We start from the raw sequence: 13,029 nt of genomic DNA, 5'->3' as shown, positions 1-13,029 counted from the left end.
GTCTTAACAGTAAATTTTCTCAACCTTAAGGCATAATTTCTTTTTAGCAAACGTTGTGAATTTCAGGATCTTGATAAAATACAGGCTTTGTCCTTCAGCAAGGAATGCTAGAGCAGCTATAAGCTAACAACTCAAAAAGTCATAGCAGCTATCTGACAAGTGAGGAAATGCAGTATGGAGCCTCTTTAATGCTGTAACAATAATTCAAGGTAAGTAATAGGTAACAAAACAAGGATTTGAGCTACCTGCATAGCAGTCTTGCCAGTGCTGTAATACTGCAGGTTTCTATGTTAATCATTGTATATGAGCTGTTTTAACTAGTAATAAGTAATCTTATGTTAGGCAAGGCTTTAGTCACAAAGTCTTGTTTAGGTTTGTCTGCCATAAAGTTCACACTGTGTATTAGCGACATGAAATTCTGAGCAAGACTGCTTCTTTAACAGTGCTGACCCGTCACGTCTTTATGAGGGTGGCTGAACGTGAAAGCTGCAATGTAGAGGAAGAGTACTGATCCACTTGTAGTATAAACAACTGTCTAGATGATATTGGGAAGGAACAAAGGATCTAAACAAATCTGATTGTAGCTCTCAAACTTTCATTTTTATTCACGCTTGCTAATTCAGTGATGACAGTAACTATTCTCAGACTTGAGAATGTTTGGCTGGCTCACTACTGAGTAGGAGCAGTGCCTGTAGACAGGACTGTGGCCAGTAAAGAACTTCAGGAAAAGCAGCTACTACAGTTAGAAACATTAGCTCTTTAATTACAAAATAGAAACATGGAAACATGCTTCTAGTGCTCTAATACAAAGACCAGTCTTAGCATTTTGTATTAAGGCAGAGAGAGTTTCCCGAAATGCTTCTTCCAAAGTTCTGACTCCTTTAAAGTTTGTTTAGGCTCCAGAAAATGCAGCAGAAAGATGTAGTTTTCTTGGCATTGGTGTTATTTTTCTTAATATTTTTTAAACTTTTATGTAAAAATAAAGCTATGCACTAGGGGACATGAACAGTGCTCCAGTTGCCGAATCTTCTTCCAGGTTCCTTGGCACTGAGAGTTGCCAACTGCTTCCCAGTGTAAGATTTTACTTCTGAAATGTGACAGTAAATGAGGAATTAAAACACTGAAAACTGTATTTCGTGTTACTAGGTTGTGTTGTATAACATGTCAGAAGACTACATTTGCTTAGTAATATAAGACTTTAATTAGCTCATCTAGCTCTTAAAATGCTTTCTGGAGCAGGCACTATATTCCTAAGTATACAGGGTGGTGGACTGAGTAGCTGGTTGTACAGGAATTAAGTAGTATGCATATTAATAAATGTATGTAAATAGATCAAATAAAATTCTGTTCTGAATATTAAATGTCTATTTTCAAAATTACTATTCTAGAAACCAGGTGTATAGGTTTGAGAGGAGTACCGATCCACCACTGTTAAACCTGAAATCAGATTTGGTTTATGGCAGGAAATACCATTTTTAAGTAAAAGTGCCCATAGCTGTAGAAAGACCTCTTGCACTACAGAAGTTGCATCATCCCTTCACAATAGTAAATAAAGTATTCAAAGCACTGACAATTAAAATTATTTTCCAATTTTATCTAGGTTTTAAAAGCAACTTCTGTGAGAACTGAAAGGGTAAATCTGAGCTCTACAACTGATATGAGCTGTTTCATTTTTTAGGTATAATAAATGCAGCTTTTAATGAGACCTTGAGAAGTCACAACTTCTGTACTGGGTTTTGCTACAGAAGAGACAGCAGAAAAATGGCTTTCTTTACCCATCTGCATTATGGCCATCTCCAGAACACCGATGTGTGTCAGTATTCATAGCTGGAGGCTGGCAAGCTACACAGACGGTATGTCCTTCTCGTAGGTACTGCATCCATCGAGCGTACGGCCGATTCTCCAAAGCACAGTGGTGTGAAAGTGATTCTGTTTTAAATTCCACACAGTATCTGCTCAGAAGGAAAAGTACTAAATTAGTTATGATAGATGAAGCACAAGCTAGGTACACGCTTCAGATGTGCTTACAGATCATACAGGAGGTTAGTGCAAGTTAGGCATCGTCATTGCTAACCAGTCTGTTTCTGACCCTAACCTAATTAATGGATTCTTAAAAACATCAAGCAAACTATTTTTCATTCCATGCCCCAGTCTGGTGCTTTATGTATAATCTCACTTTCTGGTTGTGTTCTGTATTCTTAAGTTACGTTGAAAAACAGATCTCAGTAACCCATATTTTTTCTTCTATGCTGCTAAAACAGAAAATGGAAAAGAGGCTTTAAGGATATCGATGGGCTTTATTTATTCTTCTGGGGGAAGTAGCATGGAACAAAGCATTATGAGCATTACAGACCCAGTAATAGCCTAATTTAAATTTCATAACCATCTCTACTGGTAACCAAACAAAATTTTTTACTGCTTGTGTCAATTAATTTAAAAAAAAAGTCTCTTGAGACTGATCACATTCAGCCCATTTTGTTTGTTCAGAGGCCTATGTCTGATTTCTCAGACTTACACTTACGGATACATTCAGCTTTGGTTTAACATTATTTGCTGTTTGCTTTCAAAAGCAGCTATCTTCAGATTTGCCATAATCCTAATGTCTAATTTAGGACAATTAGCAAGTAATAAAAAATATCTAGAACATGCAGATGAACTGCAGGAGAGAAAAACAGTACAAGCTATAGCTTATTGTTTAATTATTGCAAATTTAATTACATTTTTCTCTGTAGCCAACTATTTTCTATAGAACAAGATGACGCACATGCATATGATAAATAGATTACCCAGCTGCTTCTTTGTCTGAAGGCTCGAGAGAAGATGCTGCTCGTCGTTTTCTTTCTTTACTGTATTCAGAGGTAGTTATGAAAGCAGGGACTGAGGAAGAAAACAGTTACAGTAAGGCATCAAGTCACAATTGTTTCATATTTCAATTACTGTAACAGTGGGTGAATGAATCAGGAGCTTGTGGATGGTGATGCTGGCTGACTACTGGAAAAGTGGTAAAATGTTGGCAACATCAGACCTCAACCCTACAGCTAAGCTCTCTCCTTATTCAGACGAAATATATCCAGAAATGCCTGCCATCTAGTCTGTGAGGAAATAGGATGTACTGGAATCCTACAAGGAGCTCTGTTTTCTGTGTCGTACTGAATTTGTGTTCTAACTTTGCACAGAGATCATTTGATAATTACTGAGGGGCTTAAATCGAGAAACTGAAGGAATGCATGCAGCTTTGTTACTTGATAGAAATTAAGAAAAGCCTGAGTAGGAAAAAACCAACAGAACAGAATCAAGAGCAATATGACAGTAGAAAGTAAGGTTTTAAATCGTATTTTTAACCAGCTAGCTGCAGATAGATGCTTTTTTTCTGTTCACTGACATCAGTAAAATTTATGAAGGCCCTGACGGGCACAATGTACAGACAAATCAAAAGAGAGAATACCATGTTCGTGGCCGCAGTCCTCTCCCTGGTAAGTCAGGTATTCCAGGCAGCCAGCCTTCTCCTCTAGAGCAGGGCAAGCTTCCCCACCATTTTTAGGTTCCTGTTGTACATAGCGCCTACGTATCCGCAGATCGGGTTGACATTGTTCTGCACAGCCACTCCAATGGCTCCACTCCCCCACAATGCATGGAAGAGCTGCAAAGTAGTATTAAAATATTACTACTAGTCAAGACTTCTGTTTTATCCTAATTGCTCTCAAAAGCTTGAGTAATGAGACAGTGTCTGGGTTTTTCTTTCTTATGTACTTTTATTTATAAGGTTTTAAATGCTCTTCTAGGGGTTTGCATCTTCAAATTTAACATTCAAACCTGCCTGCAGTGCTTGGCTCCCTATTCCCTCCCTTGACCAGAAACAAACAGCTCCTCATGGAAACCCTTCACTACAGCTGTGGGGTTCTTCTGTCACCTCTTCTGAAGCACACAGTTTTAGCCCCGAAGGAGACCAGCTCATGGATTATCTAGACCAGTGAGAGATCTGACCTACCTTGGCAGTTCCTACACCACCAAATATTGTTTAAAGGCTGGAACATAAAGTATCAGAATCCAGGAAGCCTGTCAGCCCTCTTGTTGTGGTTTGAGCTCAAAGGGCAACTGAGCACCATGCAGCCATTCACTCCCCCCTTCCACCCCAGCGCTGGGAAGGAGAAAATAGAGCAAAAGGTTCAGGAATCAAGATAAGGACAGAGAGGGATGATTCACCCACTACAGTCATGGGCAAAAGACAGACTCATTAGGGGAAGAAAAAAGAACATAAATTTAATACAGACACTAACAACAACCACACTTAACAGACAGAGTAGGACCATGAGAAGCATTACCACATCTTAAAAACACCTTACCCCCACCCCTCCCTTCTTTCCGGGCTCAGCTTTGCTCCTGATATCGCTACCTCCTACCCCCCAGCAGTACAGGGAGCAGGGAATGTGGGTTACAGTCAGTCCCGCCGCTTCTTTCTCCTCGGGGGGTGGAACTCGCATTCTTTCCCTGGACCAGCGTGGTTCCCCTCTCACAGGACACAGTCCTCCAGAAACTCTTTCCAACATGAGTCCCTCCCATGGGTTGCAGTGTTTCCCATGCTGCTCCAGCGTGGGTCACCCCCGCATGTTGCAATCCTCCTAGTGCTGAACTACAACAGCGGGGGCTCCTTCTTCCCACAGTGTCCCAGCCTTCTTTGGGCACAGTCACCTGCTCCAGTGTGGAGTCCTCCACAGGCTGCAGGTCAGCATCTGCTCCACCGTAGACCTCCATGGGTGACCAGGGGGTCGGCCCTGCTTTCTCACCACAGGCTGCAGGGTGGATGGGGGCTCTGCACCAGCGCACCTCCCCTGTTCCCTCCTCCTTTCTTCCACTGACCTCGGTGTTTGCATAGGAGTTCTCCTCACAGCCCCTCCTCACAACTCCAACTCATTGTCCCAGGTTCCCATTCTTAAATCCGCTATCACAGAAGCACAGCCACCATCACTAATTGGCCTGGCCTTGGCACAGAGGTGGGTCTGACTTGGAGACGGGGGAGCTTCGAGAAGCTTCTCACAGGGGGCCATCGCTGTAGCCCCTCCCCCACTACCAAAAACCCCCATCACACACACAAACCCAGCACACCTCTTGATTCCCCTCTGATTTCTAACCCCTTTTCCTCAACACTGAAATAAGTTCTGCTCCCACAGCTTTATTGCCCTGTTTTAACACAAGGTGTCCTGTTCCACAGCCCTCGCTGCAAAGACAATTTTTGGTGATAATTTTGGTTTCGGTATAATTTTGGTAATTTTCAGAACAATGCAGGGATGTGTGTGGAGTTCTGTTTCTGTGTATGTATAGCTACTGATATTGATAGAGCTGTACAACAATGCAGATGTTTAAACGTACTAAATAAAATGTGTAAAAATGTGATTTTAAGGCCCTCTTTTGCTCATTCCCAACTACAGAATAGTCCACTGGATATTTTAATTTTAGTTCTCACGGATCACAAACTTCCTCTGAACTTGACCAAAACATTATGGGGAAAGTGTCATTATTTTGAAAGTAAACTTTGAATCATAAGAGACTGCATTTTCCTCAGGCAGACCATCAATATAGTACAGGTACCATACACTTGTACCTTTTGTCTCTCCTAACGCAGCCTAACAGTCAGAGGTACAAACTTCTCTCTGTACAAAGAACTTCTCTCTTCATCTGTTAAATTCACATATATTAGGTGAAGGACTCAGATGAAGAAAAATGCTTTGTTTTGTATTCTGTGGTATTTTTCTGGCAATTGTTCAAACCTTTAGTCCAGTTTATGGCCTCTGATGCCTTTTTGCTTAAATAACATTCAGGTTCTTTAGAAAAAAACTAAATCATTATATTTCATGTTTGTCACTTTTTGTAACCTTTCCAGGAGAGATGTAAATGATTGATAGACTAAGCATCAATTAGTTTCGGTACTGTCTTGAAACTCAGAAATGCTCAGATCTATCATTTGTTATCCACTAGCCATTTCCTTCCTTATTTTATTCTCTGCAGTGCATCTAATAATGATGGCATGCACGGTCCTTGTAGTTCTCATTTATATTAAGCATGATATGCATTTTTCCAATCTATAATTCTCCCTTCTCTTGCACTTCTCATTCATATTCTGGCAAGACAGTAGCTCTGTGTCAACCTTGCTAATGTAAGCATGGAAATATGTCGGATATCTTCCAGGTGGATGCAAATAATCTACTCTGGAAGAAAAGGTTTTGCAGCCTGATTCTCAGAATACAGAAACAGGTGACGGACACATTATTCCTGAGTAAGAAGCTACATAACACACAAGTCTTCACTTCATTTGTCCATTAACACAGTACACAACAGTAAAAAGGATGCAACCATTTCACATATTTCCATGAAACTGAATTTTGCTTAGCCTCATCTCCAGGAAAAACAAACCCCAGGTTTTGAAAACTGTGTGGCCTTACAATTTCACTTGTAGCAGTCAAAATGAATACTATCAGCTCTTCAAAACTGTATTGAGCACTGTCTCCTGAGGGGCTGGATGAGGATGATCTCTGTGTGCTTACTGATGGAACAAAGTTGGAAGCTCCTTCCAACAAGGAACTTCAAGTCTACACAGCCTTGGCAGGCAGAGCAGTGAAAGAACAAGAAAAATGTCTCACACATGGGCATCCATCAAGAGAAAGAATCCTCTAAGGATAAGCAGTCATTTCCCTACACAAGTAGTCCTCAACCCGTGGCCTATGAGGACATTTAATCTGACCAGTGGTCCATTCCCAGTAGCCTCTTTTCCTGGAGGACACCTGGTAGGTGCTCCAGGTCGGTCAGCCGCATTCCCCGGGGCTGCTTCCCCTCTCATCAGTGCATGTGTCCAGAGGGAATGTCCTCTGCCTAGACACCAGCGGCAGCACCAGCTTTCCCGTGTGTGCACGGTGTGCTGCTGGGCAAGCAGGGCACGGACGTGTCTGCAGCTTTCATTAACAGTGAAATGAGACAAGCAATCAAAACACTGCAGTACTGTGTACTAGTCCATGCTGCTTTCCCTACTATCATTAGCTGCTTTTTGTCCTCTGATGGGCTTGCTTTTTCAATAAAGTTATAACTAATGTCATGTAATTGAAATACTAGTACATAATGTCTTATAAAACACTGAAGGTACCTATGTTAATATTAGAGTTTCTTACTGATATGGAAATTCCCCAATTATTCAAAGACTTGTTTTCATTGCACATTGCAAAGAGGCTTAAAATTATTTTCCATGTAGTGTGAATCACATTCTACTTTGCTTTTCCACTCCTTTATAAAGGCAGGTCTTCAACATGATACTTAGAGAATGCTACAAAACATACATTGTAATCAATGGTTGGGCTATCTTAAATTGGTTCTGAATTGGTTTGGGTCATGCCTCTCATGATCTAGTTAAATGAATCTTTTTCCATTCCCATGTACACTGTTTCCCACTAGCTTGTAATAGAACATATCACATGGTTTTGATCTTTTTTTTTTAATATATATTTCCTGATTACAATTTAAATCCCCAAGAAGCTTTACAGCTTAACCACTAGTTACGTACTTGTATCAGTGTTGCAGGAAAGTGATGGGACCAAATTGGTCTTTCAGAAAAACATTTTATGCCCTCTGGGATTCTGCCAGTACAAGACATTGGAAAGGAGTAACCTGTGATAACCTCTTTGGTGTTTGTGACTCTTCTCATAAGACATTGCTGGGTTTGCTCTGTCACTACATCTCTAATTTCTTGGAGCACTAGAGACATCATAAAGCAGATAAAACCTCTGACAGAGGCTACCCAGCAGATGTCCTTACTGCACTATTAAAATTCCCCTCCTTTCCTCTGACTGTGCACCTGTTCTGACCAAACTTGTCCACTTCTGAGTGGCCCGACAGCGCCAGGCGTAGGAGTGGTGGAGGATGCTGCATCCCACACCCTAAGGAACTCCACTGAAACAGAACCACAGAGGAGCCCTGGGCACTGGGCCACCAGTTTTCCATCCTGCTTAACCATTAGCATTCTCTGGCAGTTTCTGCTACTCACTGATAAACACCTTCCCAGACAGCTCCTGGGTATGATTTGTAGAACAGCACTGGAAAACAACATGGAAAAAGCATATGGCTCCCTTTGCCACATGCAGATATCGGACACTGCACCACCAGGCACTGCCCTCAGACACATCTAGGTACCCCAAGGCACATGACACAATCTCTGTGACTGTGAAGGCACCACTCTAACATGTTGCAGCACAACCCTTAGACATTTATTTATTCAAGCATTTTGAGCTAGAAAAAAGGAAAACCAGTGATAGTAAAAATGTCTTAGACCTCGCCATGGGATAGCCAGGACAAGTGCTAAATGTAGTATGGACAGCACAGTCTTTGTCACCTAGCTGCAGGGCCAGAAATCAGTCCTTGGCCCCACTTTATTAAATAATACAAGCATAGACTTCAATGCCTGGTCACACATCTTAGTGATACCTGGAGCACTAAGGACAGTAAGTGTCATCTAGCAGAGTTTCCTTACCTGTTGAGACTCTTCCAAGCTGGCTGTATGCATGACCTGCAGAAGTATGAATTTCCACAGAATTTAAATCCCCTATTAGCACCTTGATATGAAGATAACATCAGGTCTAACACCACATTTTCCACACAGAAAACTCTCCAAGGGACTGCGTAGCTGCATAACAAATTAAGTGATGACTTCACATCTTACTGGAATTAAACCAATCTGACAGTTAAATATTGGTTGTCTGCAGCAATACATGGCAATTTTATGGTCATCAAGATTTAGAACAAGAAGTATGAATTGCCTCAGTCATGTGGAATAATAAGAATATTGGGTTGCTAGAATGGAATTTAGCCAGTGGGATAATAAGGTCGCTCTTGCAGTCAGTACCCAGCAACTATTAAGGGACAGTGCATCAGTTTTTTGCCTCACTGGAAAGATGTCAAATTCCCCAGCATGACAGAGAATGTGTCCCAGAGCTGACATAAAAGGAATGGTGCCATCTCTTGAAATACAAAAAGAAGCATCAGGGATCCATAGCTATATATTTATGCTCTCTCTCTGTTACTACTGGTCCAGATTGGTTAACACAACAATGGTAGATGATGATTCATTGAAACAATGGGAAGGATGCAAGTCGAAGGAGCCTGAAGGACAGGATTTGTGCTCAGGGACCTACCAAATGTGGAAGCTAGTGAGACACTTGGAAGTTCAAAAATATACAGAAAAATGACATTGCTTATCCTACGAAACACAGCCTGAGTGGTCAGGACTTTTTTTTTTCCATTTACAGCACAGTGAATCATAGATTTTTTTCTGAGTCACACTAATTTTTTCCCATCTCTGGAAAAAGAGGATTACAGTATCTTCACTGAATCACTGCACAATGTATGTTGTAATGTATAAGGATCTGCAGATTTTCTCAGAGTAACCACTTCCATTCAAATGACAAGGTCATTCCTTTTTCAGGCTTTCTCATTGTACTGTAGTTTATATTTGAAATGCTCTCCATGAACAAAAATACTCTTTCTTCATTGTTAGAAGTATAAGGAAATTTATTTTAAAAGACCTGTAAGGAAATTTATTTTAAAACCATTAGACCTAGGTTCAGCAGCCCATGGACTTCTGCTGAGCCATCTATTGATAAAGTACCAGACCTACTATGATTTTTAGGCAGGACAGAATTTAACCATGGTGTTGGCAGCTTTAGGATGCCCCTCCTTTCAGTGGTTTCTATTATTTCGGAGCACTGTTTTTGTATTATTCCTAACACATTTCTTGATTACACATACTTGAGGGACTTTACACTTTCCCCAAATACTTTGCTCAGTTAAATGCTTGCAAAAGGATGAAATGTCATTTCAGCAGGTGCTGAAATCATGAGTGGTGAACAGGCTGACAAACAAGCTGTAGCACGTGAACCATTGGTCACCCTTCTGCACATTTATGTTTTAAATTTTTGAACTCTACATTCAAAACAGTATTTCAGAGCGAACTATGACAATAAACACCCTCGGTGTCCTGAAACACATGGACAGAATTTAGAAACACTCAATGGTGAGACCTCAACATCCAACAGGAACAAAAATTACTTTAAAATTTCTGGCCATACTTGGTTAAGTTGATACAAACTCCCACCGGAACTACTTGGAATTTCTGCTTATACAAAACATAACTGACTGGCTGCTTGCAATAGAAAGTAGGTATGATCATTTGCCTTTAAAAGAATGACTTCTTGTGATCGGTTTTGTATTTTTCGGATGTATGAGTTCTAGGGCCACCTCAACAGGCTGCCAAAATCCTGTCCTCCCATGCTACGCCCATGAAAAATGTCTTCCTCCCTTTGCTTGCACTAGCATTGGTGCTCACACATCCAGGCAGCAAGGCAGTGTAGGAAGTCAAACCAGCCAGAAACAGGCAATACAGAAAACAGAAATAGGGTTTAGCTCCCTGAACCGGGCCACCAGAGACTGTCAAATTCCAGCTCTGGTACAGGGGAGAGAGAGAGACACTTCACTGAGACTCCATCTTCCTGCCTGGATCTAGAGTACCCACTGTCCATGCAGGGTACAGGGCAGAGACAGCACAAACATATCATGCCTTTCGAGGCAACCACCACTGAGCTTGAGACAAAAAATACCATCTTGATAACAATAAGGAAGGCATCATCAGGTGCCAGAAGTCATGTTAAGAAAAGTGTCTAAGCTAGAACTTTTCAAGCACAAGTTTGAGCTTCTCTTTGAAGAGTATAGAAATTTTTATCAGATTACAACTCCATTTTAATGTTAACACTATGCACCTTTATCAGCTCTCTCCTGTTATACTTGAATATTAAAAATCATTTCATGTACTGAAAAGACACAATACACTGTGACTATACAACAAGCAAGCATCTTGTCAGTTCTACCCCTACTGATTTTCCTGAACAAAAGATCAACATATAAAAAAATGTTAATTTTAAAGATGCCACCTTCTGTCAGACCTCGTGCTGCATGTTTTTTTCCCTTCTGTTATTCTGCACAGATTATTTAGTGATCAGAGAACTGACTGTGTTTCCTCTGGATACCTGGAGTCAGAGTGCTACTCTGCTGAGTCTTTCTGTGCAGCTTAACATCACCTAGGACAGGTCTACAGCATCCAACAGTTGTACTCCCCTTTTCCCAACCAGGCAAGCGCAAGCTAACTTGGGTCCCAAAGCTATGTGGCTATGTCAGCACGGTGCTGAGCCTGCTAAATACACCCTAATTAGCAGGACTGTGCAGCGGAGACTCATGACTGGCATGCGTCCAGCCAGCTGGGAAGAGACAGTAGGCTGTCTGAGCACGAGTGCTGCACCTGTAAAGCCAGGGTTTTGTCCCTCTTTGCAGGCAGAGGGAGGGAGGACAAATCGTCAAGACTGCGAAGGGTGGAAATATCACGGAAAGCGGGTGTGTAAATGCCTACAAGGCTGCTAGATCCAGTTTGATAGAACTGGGCCACTTTCCCCTCCTTGCCACTGCTGCCCTGGGAGCCAGGCCTTCCCCGGCCACCTGGCAGAGGACCCTCTCACTCATTCCCCTATGCTCATTTTGAAGTCCTTGCCATCACAGTGGATCCTTGCTGATTCCTGCCCATACAAATGAGGGCAAAACCTCAACATGGGGATTTCCCCAATTATTTAATTGATATTTGTTTGGCAAGACCTGAGGAATGAGCTCAGACACACAGACGGTGCTAAATGAATCTCCCTGTTGTCTCTGTAATCCTACATTCCCACTGTAATCGATGTGTATTTGGGATGAGCGTGAGTGAAAACTAAGTAACATAACAATTTAGGGGGAAAATATCTTCAGACTGGCAGACCCCAGGCACTGTTCTACAGCTGATCCAGAAACCTTGCAAACATCTAGTGTGGGAAAAGTCTCTCTTCCCATTTCTGTGCCTGCTGCTACACTCACACCGCCCTGCCTGGTCCCTGCTCATGCCCTCGCCCTGAGGCTGCTGGTACCGGGGAGGCTTTTGGCCTTGCAGAGCCCCCTCACAGCCGAGGCCCTTACCGCACGCCCCTTCTCCAAAGCCCAGGAAACCCTCCAGCCCGCAAAGCACCGGCAGGCAACCAGCCAACTCTACCTGGAGACCGGGACGAGGGGCCCGGGGGGCCCCGCTCCGCCTGCCCCCCACCCACGCCCCTCCCTGTGGGCTCGCCCCGAGCTGCGCCCAGCCCCCCGGCCCGGGGAGGGGGGGGAGGGTCGGACGCACCTACCCGGGCACGCCTGGCCGTGGTCGTGGCAGCAGTCCCCGGCTCGCCGGCATCCTCCGTCGCAGTAGCAGGTCCCGTAGCCCCCTCCCTCCCTCCATCCCTCGCCGACACAGGCGGCGTCCCGGCCCTCGCAGCACTTTCCCGAGCAGCTCCCGCCGGCCCCGCTCCCGGCCCACAGCAGCCCCAGCCACAGCGCTCCCGACAGCGCCGCGCCGCCCATCACCGTGCCGCCCCGACGTGAGGATCCCGCCACCGCGACGCGCTCCGGCCGCCACCGGCACCCGGCGGAGCGGGGCGGGCTCGGCGGCGGGCAGGGACCGGGGGCGGGCGGGGGGGCGGCCGTCGCGGTCCTGCCCGGCCCTGCCCGGCCCTGCCCAGCCCTCCCTGCCCGGCCCGGCCGCGCCGGCCGCTCCCGCTCCCTGCCCCGAGCGCCCCCGGGCAGCGGCAAAGCTGCCGCGGCAAAGCCTCGGGGCGCGGCGGGAGCGGGAGGTGGGGAGGGTGCGTGTCCCCGGGGGAGTCCTGCAAGGCGGTGTCCCGCACGGGGCTGTTTCCCGCAGGATCCGCGGGGCAGGGACCCACCCAGTGACGTCCCACACGGTGATGTTTTGTATAAAGAAGTCCTGCACGTAAGTGACCTACACAGCCGCATCTCACACGGGGATGGATGTCCCACACAGCGATGTCCCTCACAGCAGTGTCCCACACAGGGATGTCCAACACAGCAGTGTCACACACAGCAGTGTCCCACACAGCGATGACCCTCACAGTAATGTCCTGTACAGGGATGTCCTGCACTGCC

The 13,029-nt window shown here is 44.3% G+C and overlaps 1 protein-coding gene across 1 annotated transcript; it reads right to left on the bottom strand.

Moving 5' to 3' along the window:
• Positions 1-901: 901 nt before the first annotated feature.
• SBSPON (somatomedin B and thrombospondin type 1 domain containing) lies at positions 902-12,490 on the bottom strand. Its single transcript, XM_074817516.1, has 5 exons — positions 12,234-12,490; positions 3,446-3,640; positions 2,787-2,877; positions 1,776-1,952; positions 902-1,087 (listed from the first exon to the last, which is right to left on the bottom strand). The coding sequence occupies exons 1-5, from the start codon at positions 12,448-12,450 to the stop codon at positions 970-972; spliced, it is 798 nt and encodes a 265-aa protein (XP_074673617.1). The 5' UTR covers positions 12,451-12,490; the 3' UTR covers positions 902-969.
• Positions 12,491-13,029: the final 539 nt, after the last annotated feature.

This window comes from Strix aluco, chromosome 1, assembly GCF_031877795.1.
Source record: "Strix aluco isolate bStrAlu1 chromosome 1, bStrAlu1.hap1, whole genome shotgun sequence".
Taxonomy (NCBI): Eukaryota; Metazoa; Chordata; class Aves; order Strigiformes; family Strigidae; genus Strix; species Strix aluco.
Note: the sequence above shows the minus strand (reverse complement) of the source record. Positions and strands in the feature narration are given on the sequence as shown.